The sequence below is a fragment of the Equus przewalskii genome, chromosome 30, assembly GCF_037783145.1.
Source record: "Equus przewalskii isolate Varuska chromosome 30, EquPr2, whole genome shotgun sequence".
Classification (NCBI taxonomy): domain Eukaryota; kingdom Metazoa; phylum Chordata; class Mammalia; order Perissodactyla; family Equidae; genus Equus; species Equus przewalskii.
The window spans coordinates 12,120,635-12,144,069 of NC_091860.1; the positions used below are offsets into that span (position 1 = coordinate 12,120,635).

Below are 23,435 nucleotides of genomic sequence, written 5' to 3' on the forward strand. Positions count from 1 at the left end.
ACTACCTTGTCATCTAATAATTTCTTGGTATCTGATTTAAAGTCATTTGAAAAAAAGAACAACTTCATAGACTTAGACAAAACTATTTTGGCAGGAAGGAGGAGGGCGAAAGGGGTGATTAGGCATATGTGTGTGGGGGTGGACTGTAATTAGTCTTTGGGTGGTGAATATGATGTAATCTACACAGAAATCGAAATATAATGATGTACACCTGAAATTTATATAATGTTATAAACCAATGTTACTGAAACAAAAAAATATTTTATTTGAACATTTTAAAGTTTAACTTTGAGGCCACTTTTATTCATTATTACGGAAATCCAACACACTCCCATTGGAACTCATTTGCAGGTGGAAAGGTTGGAACTAGAATGTTCCATTCTAAAATTCTAAAGACATTCTAAAATTTTGAAAACAGATCATGCATCCCATCAATCACCATATGTGTCTCCCAGAGCACAGCTCTTCCACAATCCTATCCTTAGTGCCCCTCTAGTGCTGGACGGTGCATGACTCTAATCCCGCATTTTTCTTCCTCTTTTCACTCGATCCCTCACTGTGTTAGTCCACGGAGGACTTAACTGCCCTGGACAGTTCAGAGCAGCTTTGTAAGAATTTTCTGGCTTACAGTCCAACAGCCTCCTAATGTCCCCAGAGAGTCATGCCTTCCGGTCCCAGGCAAAGCCGACAGAAGTCAATTTGATGGAAATGGCTGCCCCTCTGTCATTCTGTGACATTCCACAGTCCAAGGTGGAGTCAGGATTGAGTTGATTCCAGGTAAATAAAGGAGAGAAGTCGTGACTTGCTTGGTGCCAGCAGCCAACTTAGCCTAGCTTGGTAGTAAATAAAACAAATCATTCACACGAATTATGAAAATTGAGGGTAGAAATGAGGGAGTGGCAAGGGAAGGGGGCTCTTGGAGGCAGTCAGGTTTGAACTTCAGTTTGAACTTGGTTTGAACTTCAGTGCCACACTGTTGATGCAAAACCTCTGACCAGTAGGCCCAGGTCCGTCAGGAAACACATGGCCAAGATGAGCCTCACACTGCAAGGAGAGAAGCATCCGTCAGTTCTCCACTGAGCCAAGGCTCTTTACATAAAACCAGACACCCCACTCTGGCGTTCGACATCTGTGTGGGGAAAAAGTCTACCACACCAGAGTTTGATTAAGAAATGAAAGACGCAGAGCACAGCGGTAGTCAATAGCTATCTACTTTATCAGTGAGAATGGGAGCAAGTTATTTAACTTAGGCCTTGACAGACTCATCTATAGTATGGGGATAATAATTATACCTATTTAATAGAGCCGTTGGGATGATTAATTGATATAATGCATGTGAAGTGCTAATACAGTTCCTGGGTGAGTACTCAATAATGTAGCCAGTGTATCACAATTATTTTTTACTGAAGACAAGACTATGCTATGTTTATCTGCTCGCCTCTGGTGGTTTACAAAACCAGAAAATTTGAGAACCCAAGGATATCAAAATGAATCTGCTGTCTGGATCTAAGCCACTGTCTCCTACCAGACTCACAGGAGGAATAATGAGCTATGTCATCTGCAGTGTCACTCTGACTGTCAGTGACATGCTGCAGAGTGGGGAGGAAGGCGGAGAGATGCCAACCATGCTGGGCCTCCCTGCTGCCGGCCCCTGTTTGAAAGGATGTGAAGGGCCAACCCTTTCTTTCAGAGGCTCACTCTGCTCCCATCTCTGGAAGACAGGACTCAGAGCTGGCCGCTTCAGGCGCGGCTCAGGAAGGCTCTTTCTCTTCTCTGCAGTGCCCAGAAGGATGAGCGAGAGGGATAAGAAGCAGCATGAGGAGAAACCCGATGTGTTTGTGACAAAGTACTCCCACGGAATACCACCAGATATGCCAAGGACAAGACAGCTCTTTGTGGCACTCGGGGCAGCACTGGAGGAAACAAAACAGACAAAACGAAGAAATTCACCTGCTTGCAGACAACCTCCGTGCGAACAGATCCTGACGAGTGGTCCACACGTCTCAGGATCCCAGTCTTACTTTCATCAGAGCCAGATGTCCCGTGAGCCTCTGAAAACGAAGGCCAGCCAGTGCCAGAGGAGTACTTTTTCTCAGAACTGTGGAAGACATTCTCAACATTACAGCTGCTAAGACTGTCATGAACACACAAAGAGCACTTCATGCCGCAGCTCATTTTTCTACCGAGCAGGACCTGAGTCCCTCTCTCCTCTGCCAGACCCCAAGGCCAGGTCTGCAAAGAATCAGGCCCCCAGGAATTCTGCCCACTGCACCTTCACGATTAAAGACATCGTTCCATCACAGTGAAAAGATTTCTCATTCTTCTGATGCCAAGGTCTTCTCTCAATGTCCGACAAGGAGCTAAAGACACTAGGAGCTTTGTGAACTGTGTTGCTCATTAGGAAACACAGACCAAATGCAAGTGTTCTAACCGTAGAAAAGGGGAAATCAAAACGAGATAACAGCGGCCGAAGGAGGGCTTCATGAGCTCGGCGTCTGAGAGGTGTGAGATCTGATGAAACACCGATTTTCAATAATGGGAACTTCGGGTTGTCTAAACACAGAAGGCTGGCTCCTGCGGGGATTCAAAAGCCGCCTCTGCCACTTTCAGCTGTGGAAATGGGGCAAGCTACTTACCCACTCCAGGCCTCGGTTTCCTCCCCTGTAACACGGGGATAATCGTATCTAAGTATGGAGATGGTCTGAGGATTTAAGGAGCTGCTCTGGAGCAGAGTGCTCATGAATGTTTGCTGTGATTGTCATTATGAATAAGTAAGCCTGGGCACCCTGAGGCCATCAATCACTGCAGTGAAGCCTGACCACCTGGCAGCCCCATCGCTCACCAACGGTGCTGAAGGCTGGGGCGGCCAGGGGAGCTGGCAAGAGGAGGAGGGCAACAAGCAAAGCTACTCACCAAAGACCCACTCTGGGTGCTCTGAAAGGTGAGCTCCCTTAAATGGCATTAGGAAAATAGATTTAAAAAATTTAAATGGGGGCACCACACCAGTGGCGTAGTGGTTAAGTTCACACACTCTGCTTTGGCAGCCGGGGTTCGCGGGTTTGGATCCTGGGTGTGGACCTACACACTGCTCATTCAGCCATGCTGTGGTGGCATCCCACATGCAGAATGGAGGAAGACTGGCACAGATGCTAGCTCAGGGCCACCCTTCCTCACCAAAAAGAAAATAAATAAATAAACGGCAGGGAGATGGCTCTCTATCTAAGGAAAAGAGAGAAGAAATGAATTGTAAATTCTGCAAAAAAAATTGAGCAAGGAGGAAGAAAAGTGGCAAATCATCACATTCCTAGACTATGAACACAGAAGGAAGCTCAGTCACACCCCGGCAGAGACAGTCTAGGGTAACACACGATTCTCCCACATTCTGGCCTCATCCCTTTACACTGAACAATTACTGAGCATCTCTGAGAACTTTTGTTTACATGGGTTATGTATATCCACATTTAACAAATCAGAAATGATCACTGAGAATTTTAAAAGCATGCATTATTTTTAAAAACAATAAACTTATTACATGGTAATATAAATAATATTTTTACAAGATAATTACATTTTCCAAAATGAAAACAGTACTTAGTGAGAAGAGTTGCACTGTTTTACAATTTTGCAAATCTCTTTAATGTCTAGCTTAAAAAAATAGACAGCTGAATCTTCCTATGTGCTTCTGCATTCAAACTACTGCGGCGTTGTTTTGATTGAAGCGTAGGAAGAGGATGTGGCCTCATGCATGTGCAGTTAGAAAAGGGAGGACCCTGTAGATGCCCTAAAAGGGTCCCAGGAACTCTGGGGGTCCTCAGATCACACTCTGAGAAGCACAGGTATAACTTCGAGGAGCAAGAGCTTTGACTTCTAGAAGACTTGGGTGTGAATCCAGGCCATGCCTGTGACATTGCTGTGACCTTGGCAAGTTCTTGAATCTCTTAAAGCCTCAGTGCCCCAGTCCATAGAGCAGTAAGGGCATTATTACCTCACAGGGTTGCGAGAGGGTTAACTCAGAGATTTTCTGTATACAGCGTCTTTAGCCGAGAGCTGGAAACATGGCATATTAAGTCAGTAGCTATTATTTCTTAATATCATTATTATTATGAATAACAGATATCTAAGAAATTTGTGCAGCTGTGGGTCCAGTTAGAAGCATCTGCACATTTAGGTCGGGTTCTTTGAAATCCTTTTCCAAGAGTTCAAAAGTCTTCACCTGAGCCACTCTGGCCTAGGGAAAAACATCTTAAGCATCTTTTCATCATAGCCTTTCCAACCTCAACATTATATATAAACTAGTGATCATTAAAAGAATTTGATGGAGAATTATGAATATGATAAATTATTTTTAATGACTGAATCTAAGACTAATAAAAAGTCATTTTAAAACATTTCATGGGAAATAATAAACCTTCACTGATGCAATTAACAGAATCTGAAGATTTTACCAAGTAATATGAGAGGCCCATCATATATAATTTAAGACTGGGAACCTAAATAGTAAGGTCAATTAGAATTCCAATATACACATTTAAATGATTAGCAGATTATAAGGCCCACCCTTGAAAACCTAAAAACCATTCTGGATCATCTCTTCTCATGTACTCTTAGAGGTGTGTCTTTTGTTTAGTTCTATTATGTGTTTATTTGCTTTGTTTTTTCTTCATTTCTGGAAATTCCACAGCCTCCAAACCAACAGCAGAGGCACCCAGTGATAACTGGCAATGCTAGCATCTTAGAAGAATTTCCATTCAGTGGAAGGAATGGGAGCACACAAAGTTTCTACACAGTGATACTCAGTTACTCATAACATGGAGGACACCAGGAAGTTATGTAAAAAGGGAACTAACATCAGGCTCTTGGGTTCCTTTAATTCTAAGAAGATTTATGACCATGAAATATGTGATCCCACAGTAGATTTTAATAAACACTTCCAGAATGAGCCTGCGCGGGGGGCGGGGTGGGGGGGAGAGAAGGAAAGGGAAGAGAGGAAGCAGGGGAGGGGACAAAGTCACATAATTCCAAGGCTGATGCAGCCACAGTCTAGAGTCCCCAGGGGAGTGATAACATCCTGAGTGTTCTTGACCCGGAGACCCTGGATTAAAGGCCTCTGGTTGAAGAGTTGACTGCTCTCCCAGAACACCCACCATATTGGTTTGGTGTGAAGCGAAGTCTGGAGGCAGCAACGAGCCCAGCTGCCAAGAGGCGGTGGTCCCACACCCACTTGACTCTTTAACTATTCAGTTTTGGTCGACAGACTTTTCACCTCATTTTGACTCTATACAAGCATTTGAAGGAATGTTTATGTTTTCTCTACCCCTGCTCCTATTATTAAGGCTGGAGACTGGGGACAGAGAGAGACAGAAAATGAGAGGCAAAACGAGAATATATTCCTAAGAGTATCCTGTTGAATGGGGAGCACGCTCAGGAATATAGTCTTCATTTATAGATTCTCGTTAATTAGAACATATTCTCAATAATTCCTCATTATCAGAGATACATTCATGCACATAGGCCTAAGAAGGATCCGTCTCTAAGAATATCTCACGGCTAACAGGCACTGAGTGCTTGGCGTGTGGCAGGCATTGCTCTGGGGCTTTTCCATGTATTGACTGAGAGCTCAGTTAATCCCCTCAACAACCTTATGAATTTGGTACTATTATCATGCTCATTTTACAGATGAGGAAATCGAGGCACAGAGAGGCTAAGAAAACCTGCCCAAGGTCACATAGCAATGGAGCCAGGATGTACCTCTAGGCAGCCTTAACCACTCTACTACACTGTCTCTCCTATAACCACAGGCATCTATAAGAAGAGTATATTTGGGAACATAAAAGATTCTTATGAAGATATTTTTCTGAGTCTCAGCTACAGCAGCAGCAGTGGCAAAAATGGAACAAACTCAAAAGTCCTTAAGAAAAGAAAATGGAAACTTCAACTAAAATGAAATGATTAAAAAGAAAGAAATATGGTTAGCCACGTGGTAGAAGGGCTTTTGGAGAATGGGCTGGTTTCCCTGTGAGTCTTGGCTGTTTCACTACCCCAGTGACCTGCGTTGGTCACTCAACATCCTGAATTTGGACTAGCATTGTGCTAATACAGTAGCCAGTGGCCACAGGTGGCGTTTTAGGTTTAAATTCATTAAGATTAGATAAAATTAAAAATACAGTTTTTCAGGCACACTAGCCACATTTTGAGTGATCAACAGCCACATGTGATCAGTGGCCACCATACTGGATGGAGCAGATATAGAACATTTCCCTCATCATAGAAAGTTCTACTGGACAGGGCTTTCTGCTCTGGTCTCTCAGGTCTCTCCTTGCTCCAACATTCTGTGATTCCATGACAGAGCCTGTGTGCCGAGGGGATGTTGGGTATTGGGTAGGAATAAGCTCTCATCTTTACAGCTGCAGAAACTGGAGTACCAGGGAAGTCACCAAACAAAGACTAAAATGCTCTTGCAAGGATGACCTCTCATCTTTTGTCTTCCTAGTCCAAAGACAGAAGCAGAACGTCTGTCCAACTACCACGTAGTAACACAGTAGCCCTTTTCACTTTTACAACTCAGTTCATTGGCTAAAAGCAGGTTGGCCCTTTCAAGGTCCTACTTCTCCTCTTTAACGGAACCAAAGGCCAAGGAATAAGTAACGTGTCAGAAATATGCACCCGGCACTTTACCGTGTCAAAATTAACCTACCTCTCCCAGCTACCCCCAGGCCATCCCGGGCTGCCTGCCATCTTAGAAACCTCCTCACCAGCCACTGCCAGAGTGGATGGATCCGGGCAAATGCCTGCCCTTCCCTGAGCATGAAGGAAAATCCATCCTTATGGTGCCTATCATTGCAGGCAGGGTCTGGATTTCCAAATTCAGGCCACAGAGCAGCCGGCAGCGCAGGCTGCACACAGGACGCACGGCAGCCGGCCTAATGGAAGCTTCACGGAGCTGGCCTGATTTATATTTTATTCTAAACTAATTGAGGGTTGATGCAAAAGAAAGGAAAACATCTTTGAAGTCCTGTTTTTCAGAACTTCAAAGATATTTTCCTTTCTTCTGCATCGAATCTACTTTTTTTAGACTGTTTCCTGCATGTCTGAACAAAAAAGCCTTTGTGGAGAGATTCCGATCCTGATTGACTTAAAAGAGGCTTTGAAATCAGGGGACAATTAAATTTACTTTTAGCTCCATAGAAGAGGGCATGGTATTCACTACTGTCAAGCATTGTGGGGAATCTATCCTCATAAAATTCTACATTTCCTAAATTAAATTATAAACCCATTTTTTCCCTGGGAGAGATATAGTTTTAATGACATGGCCAAGCAAATACTATTATGGTTTAGATTTCTTTAAATACTTTCCCAGGAACAAATTCTAATAGCTTTATCTTAAGGTGCCCACCAAGTTTTATGTTTTTGCTATTTATTGGGGATATAGAAAGGAAGTCTATAGGTTACAAAGTCTTGTTAACTGCTCTACATGCTAGAAATAATCAGGACAGGCCAGAATCTTAAAGGAACAGCTCTCCTCATAGCAATCGCACCAAAGGAGAAGGGGAATTAAAAACAACATGGTGTATATCTATCCAAGGCCTCAACTGAGACAGAGCTGTCTGAATTTAGAGGTTTGTCCTCCCCCAGTACCTCCTGATGCTGTATCTTACCTGAAGAGTGGGCTGTCACAGCACACACAGTGATACATTCCTGACTCCTCGTTATTCAGGTAGATCCCACTGAAGGGCTGAAAGTCAATTAGACACGTCATGTTCAGGTTTCTCATTACACCAGCAGGGATGATACAGCACACTGAAATCCAAGATTAAGTCCCCAGATAAAGGAATTTTTGTACTCATTTGACAAAGCCTGAATATCACCAGAGAGAAACTTACAATGGGTCCAATAAACAGCCTGCGAGCTTATTTACAACCCGGCCTTTATTGTGTCAAATATTCATATTATGACACTAATAATGCTTTGTATTTATATAGCACCTTTCATCCAAGAACATAAAAGTCCGTGAAAAGGCGAGAGAACAGTCCTCTGGATGGGGTGAGATCTCGGTCTCCATTTCAAACGCGTTAGTACAATAGGAATCTAGTCCACTGTCTAAAACACTTTGAAATCTCCAGTTAAACAGAGAATATAAATACATAAAAAGCACGGCTCAGTGAGATCAGAGCTGTGCCCATAATGCGCTTCACGTGGTGTTCAGGACACTGCATACTCAATACATGTTAAATGATGAGCTAGATTCTCCCCGTGCCAAAGTTACTACGTAGACGAAATGACCACATTAATTGTGGCTTCAGGAGTTCACCGGGTTTCAAAGGTCTCCTAAGAGGAACACAAGGAGACTTAAGGCAATGAGTGAGCCAAGTCAATCGTTTCTTAAGTGTTACTTTACAAACTGGATCTCATTGGTGAAAAAAAAAAGGACCATTTTTGTCCTTTTGCTATCTCCTCTGTCAAAGCAAACTAAACAAGGGGCCGGTCCCATGGCCGAGTGGTTAAGTTCACATGCTCTGCTTCGGCAGCCCAGGGTTTTGTCCGTTCGGATCCTGGGCACGGACATGGCACCACTCATCAAGCCATGCTGAGGCAGTGTCCCGCATGGCACAACCAGAGGCACTCACAACTAGAATATACAACTATATACCGGGGCACGCTGGGGAGAATAAGAAGAAAAAAAGAAAGATTGGCAACAAACGTTAGCTCAGGTGCCAATCTAAAAAAAAAAGAAAATTAAAGAAAAAGAAACTCTTGTGCAAGCCAACTATGAAGATCCATGACCAGTGTCTGGAACAAGCACTATCCCATTTTACGGGATGGAAAGGAAGCCAAAGCACAGAATGGCTCACCGAGTCACAGAGCTGACTCAGGAAATAAGCTGGAACCCTCCGTCCTCTCTAGATTTCCCAACTGAAAAAATTCACAGGTCAGACATTTGAATTCCCTGTGGTCGTATTAACAGCACATTTTCAGTGAGCTGCATAATGGACAATTTCAAATTAACCTACTGAGCCTACCATCTGGGCACACTTGGATGTGTTCCCTCTTTAAAGACCCTAAACTTAGTTGCAAAAATCTGAACAGTGGTAAGCTGGTCTTTCTGTGGTCCATCACCCTGAACGCTTGCTCCCAACGCTGGCATGCATTGGCATCTGTAACAAAGAGGAAGGTTCCCATCCCTCCCACCTGGGCTGACGAGACACACACGCCAAAGGGCTACCAGTCCTGAAGCGGATCCAGAAAAGCCTACTCATAGGATCCAGACAGCCTGAGAAGAGTCAAAATATAATTATGTCCTTGCAGGGGACAGCTGAGCAGAGGAGGTGACAAGGAATTAGAATTACAGTAATAAAAAAAAATTTCAAATGAAAAGGAATCGTTAGCTGACATATTTTATGAAATGACACCTATGGTCCGCCTCCCTGACTGACTTCCCGACGTCTCCCTCCGTCCTCCTCAATTTTATACAAGTCCTGTCACTTCTTTGGGGCCAAATTCAGCTTCTATCTCAACTGTTCATTCTAGAACTTGGAAATCTAGTACGTACCCAGTGCTGGGCTGGGTGATAAGGTTGCAGAGACGGGAAAAAAAAACCCAGCGCCACAGTTCCTGCACTCCAAGAATTTGCTCCCTGGTTGGGAAGAGACACGTGGGCTGACAGGTGGCAGCTCTGATGGGGCGGTCAGCAGGGGCTGTGGCTAGCACTAGGCCCTTTACTACCAGGGAAGTTTCCATGAAGGCTTTCTGCCCCAGATAATGGCTGAGATCAGGGGTTGTTTGTCTTTTGTGTTTTTTTTCCACCTTTTATTACTATTATTTTTAATTACACAGCTGATTAATGTTTATTATAGGAAAATGCCAAAACACTACACGGAGCTTTGAAGGCTGAGTAAGAGATAATCAGAAGCAGCCATGGGAGAGTACTTCAGACAGGCAGAGCAGCTTGGGCACTGCCCACGTGACACAACAAGGAAAGGTGGAGAAAGGAGAAAGATGCTGCTGGAAAGGCAGGGAGGGTGGGACCACAGGGCGCTTTGATTAGACCATGCTAAGAGTTTACCCTCTACCCTACTGACAATGGGAAGCACTGGAAACTTTGTGTGCAACTGGGTGTGCACATGACATCCAGGTGAAGAATGGACTGGAGCAGGGGCAAGCAGACAGTGGAGGCAAAGAACCATCAAACGGCCACCAACACAGGCCTGGATTTAGCTGTGGCAGGAGCAGTGGAAATAAAAAGAAGAGGAAGTACTCAAGAATTATTTAGAAGAGAGAACTGAAATGACTGACTGTACAGGGAGGGGGACAGGGTCAGAGACAGAATGACCCTCAAGATGCCCCCTGGGTTTTCAAGGTCTGTTTGATGGGCTGAAGGTTTGTTGAAGCAGAATCCGCAGGGTGATGGTAAGTGGAGGCGAGGCTTCTGGGAGGGGATCAGGTCATAAAGATGGAGCCCTCATGAATGGGATCAGTGCCATTATAAGAAGAGCCATGACAGAGATGATCTTTCTCCACCATGTGAGGATATAGCAAGAAGGCGGCCATCTGAAAACCTGAAGAAAGCTCTCGCCTGTCATTGAACTGGAAGGCACCTTGGCCTTGGACTGCCAGCCTCCAGAACTATGAGAAATAAATGCTTGTTGTTCAAGCCCCTCAGTCTACAGTATTCTGCTCCAGCAGCCTCAGCTGACTAAGACAGTCTGTCGGGACCAATGGGAGATCTCCCTTCTTTGATCTTGTCAATACAACATACTTGTTGGGAACAGATGATAGACTCAAAAGAGATTATTTGCAGATAATTTCACACAGAACTACTTACAAAGGTCGGGACAGGGATAATGGAAACCAACAAAGGAGAGTGAAGCACCCCTGGGCCAGTGACCATAAGAACACACAACCGCTACAAGGCCTGGGGGACAAAGGGAGGGGGCAGTTACCAGAGCCTGTGAGGCTGCAGCTCCAGGGGAGGGCTGCCTGCAGGAGCCGCGACCTGCACTAGAGGAACACAGCCCCAGAGAGGACCCTGGATCCTCATTTCTTTGTCCTGCCCTCTGATCTTGCTGGCATCTCCCACTGGCCAAACGCAATCAGGAGCCAAAGGGCAAGGGAGCTGGATACTCCTCCCAGAGCTGAGAGGAGAGTAGAACACGTGGAGAGCGGATCTGGAGGGCAGACAGAGGATGACTTGGAAAACCTACCTTCTATTGCCATCTGACTTTTAGTTATTGCTCAGTCAGGCTGTAAGCTCCTTCCTCATACCTAGCAGGGTGTTGGTGTGTTACTGCTGCCCAAGAAAAACACGTCTAACTGAATTTTGAGTCACCAAATAGAAAGCTTACATGTTTTACCTCTTTCCTTAGCCTCAGGAAGCTAACTAAGGCTTACTGTTCTGCAGTATTCTAAAAAGTTAAATATGGAAATGGATCAACTGAAAGGGATTTATAACATTAGTTAAAATAATGGATGATGCTCATTTTGTAAAATGGCCAAATGTACGGAGTATATTGCACCATCTGTTTGAGAATCCCACAGATTTATTCTCCTGAACATCTGGCAGCTCGTCTCCAGGCTCTGTAGCTATACCAAACCCTGCCTGGCTCTGTTCCTGAGAATAGGGCTGGCTTAGAATATTCCGGGAATACACACAACTGTACACAAAGCATCACGTGGGGCTATCTGCAATAACGGCTAATGAATTCTCTTTCTTAATGAAGGCTTTATTAAAATCCCACCCACAGGAAGTTTTCAGAAATACCAATATCTCATGAGAATCTATTGGGATCTGCTGGCCTGTCTAATGACTTTAGCATTGGAGAAGCTGAGCGTAAGACCATGATTATAAGGCCACATGCATGTGGACAGTTACCTGCACCTTGCAGGGACTGCTACGTACAGATATAAATGCTCTACAACTTTGCAAAATGACTGTGCTGTGGTGCACTCTGTGGGGTCTGCTTCACAGATGAAAGCATCTAATAACCAAGTTCAATAGCTATATTCGTGTCTAAGACGGACCACTTGTCAAGAAACGGAGTGCTGTAAAATGGTATTATAACGAGGAACCACTGAGGACTGTTCTCTCAGGAAATGAAGGAAAGCTGAGATTGTTGAATGCAGCTTAAAGAATGTTCCCACCCCTGAGCCTGCAGTCCTTCGACATTCACAAGCATTTATTTTCTGAGTGCCTACAATAGCCGGGCATCACGCTATGTGCTAGGCATGTACCACAATGGCAAACGCTGTGACAGAAAAGAACTGGTGGAACCAAACCCAGCTTGGGGCTGAGAAAGGCCTTGCCTATGGGAGTGAGACCCGGGCTGAGAGATGAAACAGGGGTTTGAACGAAGTGGGGCTGGGAGGTGATGGAAGAGGAGAGGGAACATCGAGTTCAAGAGCCCTCAGAGGGAAGGCAGCCCAGGGTGTTTGAGGGCTGAAAGGACAGTGTGGCCAAAGCGCAGAGATCAAGAGAAAAAAGGGCCAGATTTGAGGACGGGGCTGGTAGGTCCGGGCCGGAGCCGTTAGGGCCTTATCAGCCACTTTTAAACTTTCTCTTTACGTCGAAAGCAGTGGGAAGGTACTGAAGGATTCTGAGCAGGGGAGTGCTGTGGTCAGATCTGTGTTTTCAGAACATCTCTTTGGTGGCTGTGCGGAGAATGGCGAGGAGAGGAACAAGAATGGCTGTGAGTACATACATATGGTGATGGATAAAAACCAGACTGGCAGTGGCGAACATGAGTCAGTCTACACAGAAACTGATCCAGAACACCGTACCCCTGAAATTTACACAACGTTCTAAGCCAACATGACCTCAATGAAAACAAAGAAGGATGGCTGTGCGTAGAACAGGTGAAGGCCCCTGCATGCAGTCTGACAAGCGAGAGATGCGGGCACCCTGGACCAGCACAGCAGTAGGAGCAGCGGAGAGAACTGGAGTGACAGGAAGGTTATGAAGAGGCAGAATAGATGGGTAAGGTGATGGAAGGCAATGCGTCCAGAGGAAGGTTTGTGGTTTCTACCACTGGATGGATACCGCTGCTGTGAGAAGGAGAACAACGGAGGGGACCAGATTTGTAGAGCAGACGATGATGAGTTGGGTTTTGTAGCTAGGTCTATTCTAATCCTCCCCCCTCACCTCCAATATGTCTAATCAGAAGATTGTAAATCAGTGTAGCCTACCGGTTCAGTGCCTTTTTCTCTCGTGACATAGAATTGCTCCGGAGTCAACTTCTTTTGCCACTCACTCTTGGCGAGAGACAGCTCCGGCTTTGTAGGAGACCCTGTATCATTAGATAGACATTTTATTAAAACAAAAGCACAATGACCTTTTCTTCCTTAGCCTTTCTCCCAAAGTGCACCATCACCAGCAGAATAAGCCAGTGCCTCCCCTCTTTCCCACTCCTTCCTGCTTCACAGGGACCAGAAAGTTCCAACACAAAATGCCTTAATTGACTCATGGGTTTAATAAGAAATGAATAATAAGTAGAGAACCAGTTTTCTAGTCCTGCTGGGGCACAGAAGCTAAAGACGCAGCCGAAAAATGAAATAATGCAGAATCAATTCTCCTCAGGTACGTAAGGGGAGAAATGGATCCTCCTTCCATGACTACGTTCAAAGGGGCATTTCCTGTCAGGATACAGCTGGGAGTAGCTGAGTGAGTGGAGAGAGAACACTGAGTTCGTGGAGATTCAACTTTTATAAAGATAGCTCTGATTTTGTTGGTCAGGGGAGGTCTTTATTAAAAAAACCTTCTTGTGTGGAAGAGACTCCTACAGCATATACTCCTGAGAGAGGAACTGAGACCCACCACAATCTCTTCTTACGCTTCATGGTTTTGTCCACATTTTGTTTTCCTTTCTTCTACTCCTCTGGCTTCCATCTTACCACTTGTATTCCAGTACACATAAACAAAGTCACCAGAACAATACTCTCTTTAGCCAAAGGGGATTAGGAAGCCCAGTATACATAATAAGTATTATAATCATCCAACATTAAGAATCTGAAAGGATCATATAATCTGCCCAACTCTTCAACTGACCAATGAGAAAACAGAGGCCCAAAGGATTAATAACTTGACCACGGCACTGGAGAGGAAATTAAACACCTGTGATGTCACCACCCATATAGCAAATATGTCAGATCATCATATTTGAAATTCATTTTTGGTCACAAAAAAAAAGTCCCAAATAATCCTTCAGCAAGAAAAGACTTCTATCTTCATCACCAGTTTATGATAATGCACAACATGATATTTTCAGGATTGTATACTGTTGATTGCTTGCGGCCGTTTATATTTTATTAAAGGGTTTTTATCTTTTAAATATGTTAAAAGTTGCCCTTTCTTAAATACTTTTTATAAAGCTACAGGCATTTCTTTTTTACTATGGAAATATATCTCTGAAAATTTCCTATGGAAATATATCTCAGTTACACACACTTTTTCAGGCACTTACCTCTTAGGGAGCAAAGCAAAATGTATTTATGCCACAATTATTACTGCTCAGCGGCTTTCAGAGTTATCATGCAGAATGCCAAGCAAGAAATGGAGAAGGAATGATAAAATCCTTTAAATCACTATTTTGGCATCTACTAAACTGTTTCAAGCAAGAATCATCATGGGATTCTAAAAGCCCCAGGTTAAACACTGTTGAAGAACAGATTAGTCACATATTTTCAAAATATGACTCCAAAGATGATTAATTACAAAGAAGAAAATGTACCCTTACAGTGAAAAATCTAAAAGCCACCAGCTTAACCAAGTAAACAAAGCCAGCATCACCAATAGTGGACAAGCTGACATCATGTGCCTCTGGGTGTGATGCGCCGAGAAGGACACAACGTCACCCCCACCTCACTGAATCTGTTCTTGGAAAGCTCACTGGGGACTTCTTAGTAAAGCCCAGGAACACTTCATCATTATCTCACTGACTTCTTGGTAGTATTGATCCACTGACAGCCTCTCTTTCAGGGAATATTCTGTTCCCTTGGCTTCCATGACACCAATCCTCTTGCCCCTCCAGTTATTGCCTTTCCGTATCCTTCTTCAACTCCCCTTCCTCTAGCCATCCCTTGAATACTGATGTCTTCAGAGGGGTCTAGCTGTCCTAGGCTTTCTTCTATCATCACTGCATACCTGCCTTGTGGGTGATTTTATCCATTTAATAGCTTAAAGTATCATCTACACGATGGAGACTCCAAAATCTATTTTTCCCTCCACCCGAGATCTATCCACTGAGCTCCAGATCCACATATAATCAATACCCGGATATCTCCACTTGGATGTCTCCTCTCAAATAACATGCACAGAAGAACCTCATGTACCTCCCTCGCTCCAGCGCAAGTCTGCTCCTCCTCTTATGTCCTCTAGCTCATCCAGCCCATGTTTCAAGCCAGAAAGCCAGGCCATCATCCACGACTCTTCTCTTTTCCTTGCACCATGCCCGATTGGTTCTGTTGCCTAAACTAGTCTAGGATCTGCTCACTCTCACTTCCTCTCGGCCACTTCCTTGGATCAGGCCACCAATATCTCCAGCATAGATTATTACAAAAGTCTCTTAATTTGTACGCCCTCCACCTATCCTGACCACTTCTTTTTTCTCACTGTCCCAAACTGTTCAATGTAACATAATACTCTCAAGAGAAATTCCAAACTCCTTAATGTGACTGCCAAGGCCCTTCATCTTTCGGCCCTGGTTACCGCCTTCAACTCCTCCCCACATTATGCTCCAGTCCTTCTGCACTGCGGTCCTCTCAGTTCCACAGAACACGAGGTGGTTTGTTCAGCTTTTTACTTGTTGTTAGGACAGAGTGAAGACTTCTAAGATCCTTACAAGCTGGACTGGAAACTGAGAGTCTCCAGTCTCTGGTCTCATTTTATATGTGATACTCTCCAAGAAACCTCCCCTGACCCCCAAAGTCTGGGATGCAAGCTCTTCTTGTGTTCTTACAGACCAGAGTACTTCCATGATAAATCTATTTAATCACAATGATTGCAGCTTAATTTGTCTGGATGTTTCATTCAACTAGAAGCCAAAGGTCTGAATAAAACTGTCTTTGTTCGCTGTACCCCTAGTATATATTATAGTGCCTTAGCATTGAATAAATATCCATTTCTTCATTCAGTCTGTCAATAAATATTTACAGAGCACCTACCACGTGTAAGACTATTCTAAATGTTGGGGATACAAGTGTAAAGAAAACAGACAAGAATCACTGCCCTGAGGGAGTAGAGGTAAAATAAACTAAATAAGTAAAGAATATGGAACTTGAGGTGATTTCTCAAAAATCACAAAAGAGATTAGAGAGTGTGAGGATGTGCATGTATATATATTTGTGTGTGCATGTACACACACACACAATTTCAAACAGAGTAGTCAGGGAAGGCCTTACTAAGAAGGCAACATTGCAGCAAAGACTTGAAGAAAATGAGCAAACACATCCTGAGAATATCTAGAAGAGCATTACAGGCAAGAAGAAAACAGGTGGGGTGTGTCTGGCATGCCTGGTGAACAGCAAGGAGGCCAGAGTACCTGGGGTGGAGTGAGCAGGGGAAGGTTAGTGGAAGGGAGAGCAGAAAGGCAATGGGGTCAGATCATTCAGGGCCTTGAAGGCTATTGTAAAGATGCTGGCTTTTATTCTGAGTAAGTTTGGAAGTCACTGGAAGGTTAGCAGAGGCATGACATGACCTAACATGTTTTTAAAGGATTACCGGCTGATATACTAAAAAAAATAAATAAATAAATTGAAGCAGGGCAAAGGCTGAAGCAGGGACATCCTTATAGAGGCTGCTTTAATAATCTGGCTGAGAGCTGGAAAAGATCTGGGTCAGAGTGGTAGCAGTAGAGGTGCTCAGAAGTGGTCCGATGCTAGATGTAATCTGATGGTAGAGCCAGAGGATTTGCAGATGGATCAGATGTGGAGCAGGAAAGAAAGAAAAGGGTCAAGGGTCACTACTCCAAGGGTTTTGTCCCGCACTGGAAGATGGGGGAGACTACAGGAGGAATAAGTTTGCAAGCTTGGTTTTGGATGTGTTAAGTTTGAAAATGTCATTAGGTATTCATACGGAGACGTCAAGCAGCCAGTTGGATATATGGGTTTAGAGTGCAGGGAGAAGTCCAAGGTGGGAATGTGAATTTGGGACTCCTCAGATGTTATGTAAAGCCATGAGACTGGAAGATCCCCAAGTCAGTGAGTGTAGACACAACAGAACAGGCCCAAGGGCTGGACTCTGAGGCACTCTGAAATGTACAGGTTGAGATAAGGATGACCAGACAGAAAGGGAGGAAGGAAACTGCAAGAGTGGTGTCCTGGGAGCTAAGTACTTTAAGGAAAATGGCATAAGCTACTGTGTTGAAAGACCAAGAAAGAGATGACTGATAATTGACCATTGAGTTTATAAACGTGGAGATCACTGGTGACTTGAAAAAGAGCAGGTTAGATAAAGGAATTGGGGGTAAATATGATTGGAATAGATTCAATAAGAGAATAGGAGGAAGGAATGGGAGACACTGCCTACAGATTAAGTTCTAGCGGTGGCTGGAATGGGAAGTGAGGTCAAGAGCAGTTTTTTTTAAGATGAGAAAAATCACAGTACTCTAGTATGCTGATGGGGATGATCCAGAGAAGAGGATAAATTGATGATTTGGGAGAGAAAAGGAAGAACTGTAGAGCTCTTCCCGACCTTGAGTAGACCAAATATGGGAGACCAATTAAATTGTGAAATGTTTACTGACTATATAAGCTTTGGAAAATTAATCAAGGTGTCAATAAGAGGTTTTACAAAGCAATGCAAGTTTAACTGCCAATTGAATGGTGGAAACATTTTGAAATCATTTTAGGCTGGTTAGCAGTGAAAGATGTTTTTCTTGTTTGTTTTAAGAGCAAGTGAGATTAGAACTGGCTTTAACGGATGTGAACTATGTGTTTAAACACGAGTGAAGCGGAAGCATTCCATTTTAGGCAGTTCAGAAGACCGATAGAGGTATGCGTATAACCACATCTTGTAAGCCTTCAACCAAGGACGAGATGACAAAAGATGGCCAGTTCCAAGGTGAACTAATGTGTCAGAGTGACCTAAGCTGGGACTGGTTACACAAAGGCCATTCCAAATGGTGAAAAAACGGAAGGAGAGCAAGAGCAGACTTTGCTAGTAAGAGCAAACTGTCCTCAGTTCCTCCTTCAAGAATCTGAACTCCGGTCTTGAGGGGCATTTGTGAAACCTGAACCCTGGCTATCACTGCCATCAGTCAAGGAAAGGAGTAATAGAGCACATGACAAAAGCTCTCCTTACTCTTCAAGTATCTGTCACACCACATTACTCCACGTGTGTCCCTGGCTTTGACAAAGATCTTGCATAATTTCTATGAATAGCTAACAGGAGGACCAACTTTTGGTACTAAGGTTGGGATTTATAGTCTATAAAGCTCCCATTATCTTCCTATCACCTTTTGGGGAGGAAGTGGAACGGGATTACAGAAAATAGCCAACTGTCTCTTAAAAGTATTGCCCTTTGTGTCTTGCAAATGCAATACAATATAATAGTTGACACTAGAAAGTGCAAATTCGAGAAGGGCTAAAATTCAGTGGGACTCCCACACTTCAACTATGACCCCATGGCGTAAATCCTGGATGGGTTCCCACCTCCTTCTCCCACAGCTCTCTATTTTCCACACCTATTAGAGAGTGACTGACTGTTTTTCAGACTCACCTTCTCCCTCTGCTCTAATATATTTTTAGTTTAAAATTAATAACTAACTTTTAAATTGTTAAAGAAAAGAATTACTCCTTCATCTAAACACAATACGAAAGTACATTTTTCATGGCTCTTCTAATCCTTATCCATAGGTACCTTTTACACTATTATTAATGTGTATGTTGCACCCGTGCAACAATGTTCAGACCAGTTGTGGCTCAAGCACCAATTATGCAACATTTAGCTGCAGACCTGCCAGCCTGGAAGACTCAGTCAAGAGGAGACAGACTCTGCCTTGATGGCAAAATGACAAATGGTCAGCTTGGTGCTCTCAGGTCAAGATACATGAGGTCTGCATCACCTGAAGAGGTTTCTTTAACCTGGGGCTTATGAGATGAATTGCCCCCCTACTCCCGTTCATCTGTTGAAGTTCCAATCCTCAGCATCTCAGAATGTAAAGGTATTTGGTGACTGGCCCTTTAAAGAGGTAATTAACGTTGAACGAGGTCATACAGGTGGGCCCTAATTCACATGTCTGTATTCAGACATAGAGCCCTTAAGGAGGTGATGACAGTAAAATGAGGCCATTAGGGTGGGCCCTAATCCAATCTGACTGGTATCCTCCTAAGAAGAGATGAGGACACACACAGACATCAAGAATGCGTGCAGAGAAGAGGCCACATGAGGCCACAGTGAGGAGGCAGCCATCTTCAAGCCGAGGAGAGAGGCCTCAGGAGAAACCAACCCTGCCGACATTTTGATCTTGGACTTCCAGCCTCCACAACTGTGAGGAAATAATCTTCTGTTGTGTAAGCCACCCATTCCGTGGTATTTTATTTTATTAGGGCAGCCCTAGCAGACTAATACACTGCACTTTAGGAAACAGCTGAAGTTTGAATGAAAATTGCGTTGAGTAAATTCTGTGCAATTGTACCAAACAACAGTTAAGGTGCATGTACATACAGCACACAGCAAGGCCCACTGAGGAAAGAGTAAAGTCTCTTGGCCACCAGGGATTAGAGAGCAGGATTCAGCGTTGGTCTTCTCATCCTTTGGCGTGTCTGTATGCAGGTGTTTTACATCCTTAATGCATATCATCTACACTTTGCATGCCAGCTTTTGGGACCGCACCTCTTTCAGATTCCCTTTGCATTCTCTTGTTATCGTCACTACCAAAAGCTTGGCTGTTGCCGTTACTGTATTCGACAGCCACACAGCTCTACCTTGAACTACGCTTTGATAAACTCAGATTCCTCCAGGTTCTTTCTGCGTGCTGTGACTTGCAGAGGCTTTCTTTCTTGTTGGTTACACGTTCCATGTAGCGGTCTAGCGTTTAAGATTCATCACAGGCACCTCTGCATGCCGGGTTCACTTCCCAGTCAAGGAACCACACCACCCGTCTGTTGGTTGTCATATGTGGCGGCTGCGTGTTGCTGCGATGGCTGAAATATTTCAAATACCAGCAGGGTCTGCCATGGTGGGCAGGGTTCGCCAGAGCTTCCAGACTAGGAAGAAGGACCTGGCCACCCACTTCTGAAAACACTGGCCATGCAAACCCTATGAATAGCAGCAGAGCTTGTCTGATAGAGCGCTGGCAAGTGACAGGATGGCGCAGAAAGATGGGGCAGAGTCTGCCCTACTGTACACAGGGTCACTAGGAGTTGAAATCAACTCAGTAGCACTAACAATAACAACAAATATGTTCCATGAGATGGGTCTCCGCTTTCCATCTTTAAGGAAACCAAATCTTGCTCACTGGTTATCTCCTTCTGGTTTTGCTAATCTTTCTGGCTTCAGTTACTATACTGCCAACTGTCACACATGAATCAGCCACGATTCAATAAATACTTGTTGAAACTAAGGGGACCTATTAGGGACTGGCACAAAAAGAATTCCCAGCTCACTCGCATCTGCCAACTAGTCTTCTCTCCACCACAGTGGTTGGACTGTTTTAACCTTATGCTCAGGATGGTCTCCTACCAGAGCATCTCTAGAAAGAATGTTTTCCCGAAACAGATTGTTTCTGAACAATCTGCTTCTGAAGAGAAGTTTCCTCTTTCAATTTGCTCTTTGTCCATCTGGATGACAAAACCACAGCGGCCTTGCCTCTTGCGTATCAGAGAGCTCAGTGCGGGAGAACAGTCCTCTGCCACTTTCAACATCTGCTCATTTCTCTCTCTCTCAACCTTCCCCAAGTCCACGTGGGTTAAATGTAGCTACAGTTTTTGTCCTTTCCATTTATTTAGGTAATTATAACTAACATTTATTGTGTGTTTACTAAGTGCCAAATTTTTAAAATTTATTCTGTACAACGACCCTACTGTTATCATTATCCTTATTTTATAGAAGAAAAAAACAGGTTTGAGCTTACCGAGTTCAAGAAGTGCACAAAGGCACAGAGTCAGTAAGTGACATTGTTGACACTGAAGCCCTTAACCGCGAACTATTCCCGTTTGTCATTTGTTATGGATGCCTAATTGCTGAATTGAACTTTCACGGTTTACTTAAGCATTCTTTAACTGATGGACATTTGGGTTACAGCCAATTTCTGATCCTTAAGAGTAAGCTCTTAAACACCTTTGCACATATAGCTTTGCTCTTTTGAATTATTTCCTTAGAATAAATTCCCGGGAGAGGGTGTCTGATAAGTTACACAGCTCCTGTTAGGTATTGGTGTCTGGCCAAACTTTAAAGTTGCTGAAGAACTTCGGATCCCAGGGCAATTCATCAGGCTGTTTCCGACAGCACCAAGTACAAACCTGAAGGACCAGTTTCCGCTGAAACCAGGATCCTATAAATGGGAATGAGGAGAGCCCAGCCCACAGCTGGGATGTTTCCATCACCTGTCCTCAGGAAACTAATGCTTGGCACACCGCAGGCACGAAATAAGCATCCGATTGGCTAACTAGAGACACTAAGGGGTTCTGAAGGCCATGACTGGTACTCACGTTGGATCAGCCACCACTCCATAAAGCTGGCGCTTCTATTTATTTAACACGACACTTTGAAAACGTCAGGGGATAAAGAATTCCAAGTGACTGAGCACATTTTCAGCAGAGTTAGGTATCTCTACATGTCTTCAGTGGACACGTAACAGAATTGAATTCAGAGATGGGACAGCTGGGCAGCTGCCCAGGAAGCCAACCCAGAGAGGGCACTACATTACCCTGAAATATATCTGAATACACTGCCACTTGACGCAGGTCTCCACACGAGACTCCTACGAATGGATGAAATGTAAATACGCCCCAATCCAACAGAGGTGTGAAAGGCATTTTGCAGAAAACACACACACACACACACTTTTCCCTGGTCTCACTGCCACTGACAAACAAAAAACGATTATCACTTCAAAGGGGGAACGAATTACTAGCCCGCACGTTTCTCTGGGCCCCAGAAACACATATAGAAATAGACCAGGGCAGGAAGCAAAGCCACAGGAATCCAGTCTGAACTGCCTGCGTCTCCGCCACGGAGAGCAGCACGCAGAGCTCGAAGAGGGGACAAGGTAAGAGGTGCGGGGCCACCACAGGAGAGCGCGCGCGGTGTCGCGTGTCGCCCCAACCACCCCAGTTCTTCACCTGGAGTCCCGCGATGAGCGCCCGTGGCTCCTGAGCCCGACATTTTATGCAAAAAAAAAAAAAAAAAGAAAGAAAGAAAGAAAAAAGTGGGCACGTTTGGGGAGAGGATCTATATCGTTCCTCAAATTCTCACAGGGGTCGGTGGCTCCCCCTTCCGCCCCTCCAAGTGCACGACCCACTGTCCGAGACGGCAAGCTCGAGCTCCAGAGCAGCACTCAGGTCCCCAAGCTGCGGCGAGCGAAGCGAAACCGAAAGCTGGGAGGCGGGGGCAGGGTCCGCGAGGCTCGCGTCCTACCTGCGTCCCCGTGTCCCGCCCTCGCGCCAAGGCCACCGCAGCCCGCTCGGCCCCGCAAGGCTCGCCCGGGCGCCTCTCGGAAGGGCAGGCCCCAGAGTGTGCGCAGGAGGCGCGCCATGACGCCAGCTCCCGTGGGCCCCGCCCCCCCGCCGGCGCCCCGCCTCCCCCCCCGCCGGCGCCCCGCCTCCCGCCCACGCTCCAGAGCCCACCAAGCACTGCTCCATGTGCTCCCTGTGCCCCTGAGTCTCCTCACGCTCCTCCCCCGAACCCAACCCCTTCCCCCGTGTCTCCCGTCCTTCCTCCTAGTCCTTTCCTGCTCTTGCCCCTACCTGCCTCTCCTTGGCTCTTCCTGGCGCCCTCCCGCTTACCGTCTCCTGCCCTGCCCAGTACCACCAGCCTCCTCGTGCTCTTCTCCCTTCCTTCCCCGGCCTGCTGTTCCCCTGGTCCTGCCCCACACCACCCATCCCTACTCCACTTCCCCCAGCCCAAACACTGATCTGTTTTAGTTTGTTTGTGTTTTCTAGAATTGTATATAAATGGAACTATAGATTTGTTTGCATTTTCTTGAGTTGTATATAAATGGAATCATACAGTAGGTGCTTGATTTTGTCTGGCATCTTTCACTTGGTGTAATTATTTTGATGCTCATTCATGTTTTTGCATGTAACAGTTGTTCATCCTTTGTTAGTGCTGAGTAGTATTCCATTTATAGATATACCATGATGTATTTATCTAGTCACCTGTTGATAGATGTGTATATTGTTTCCCATTTTTCCCTGTTAGAAATAAAGCTGCTAGGAACATTCCTGTACAAATCTTTGTGTTTACATATGGTTTCTTTTCTCTTGGGTAAGTACCTGGAAATGGAATG

General features: G+C 44.8%; 1 protein-coding gene across 2 annotated transcripts; it reads right to left on the bottom strand.

The window, feature by feature from the left end:
- Positions 1 to 241: 241 nt before the first annotated feature.
- On the bottom strand, positions 242 to 22,723 carry MSRB2 (methionine sulfoxide reductase B2). Of its 2 annotated transcripts, none has more exons than XM_008510592.2 (5): positions 22,565 to 22,723; positions 13,177 to 13,277; positions 7,656 to 7,732; positions 1,951 to 2,098; positions 242 to 1,044 (listed from the first exon to the last, which is right to left on the bottom strand). In XM_008510592.2, the coding sequence occupies exons 1-5, from the start codon at positions 22,680 to 22,682 to the stop codon at positions 940 to 942; spliced, it is 549 nt and encodes a 182-aa protein (XP_008508814.1). In that variant the 5' UTR covers positions 22,683 to 22,723; the 3' UTR covers positions 242 to 939. The 2 variants fall into 2 exon arrangements, with proteins under 2 accessions (XP_008508814.1, XP_008508820.1); XM_008510598.2 differs by having other exon boundaries at positions 22,270 to 22,710.
- Between the last annotated feature and the right edge of the window lie 712 nt (positions 22,724 to 23,435).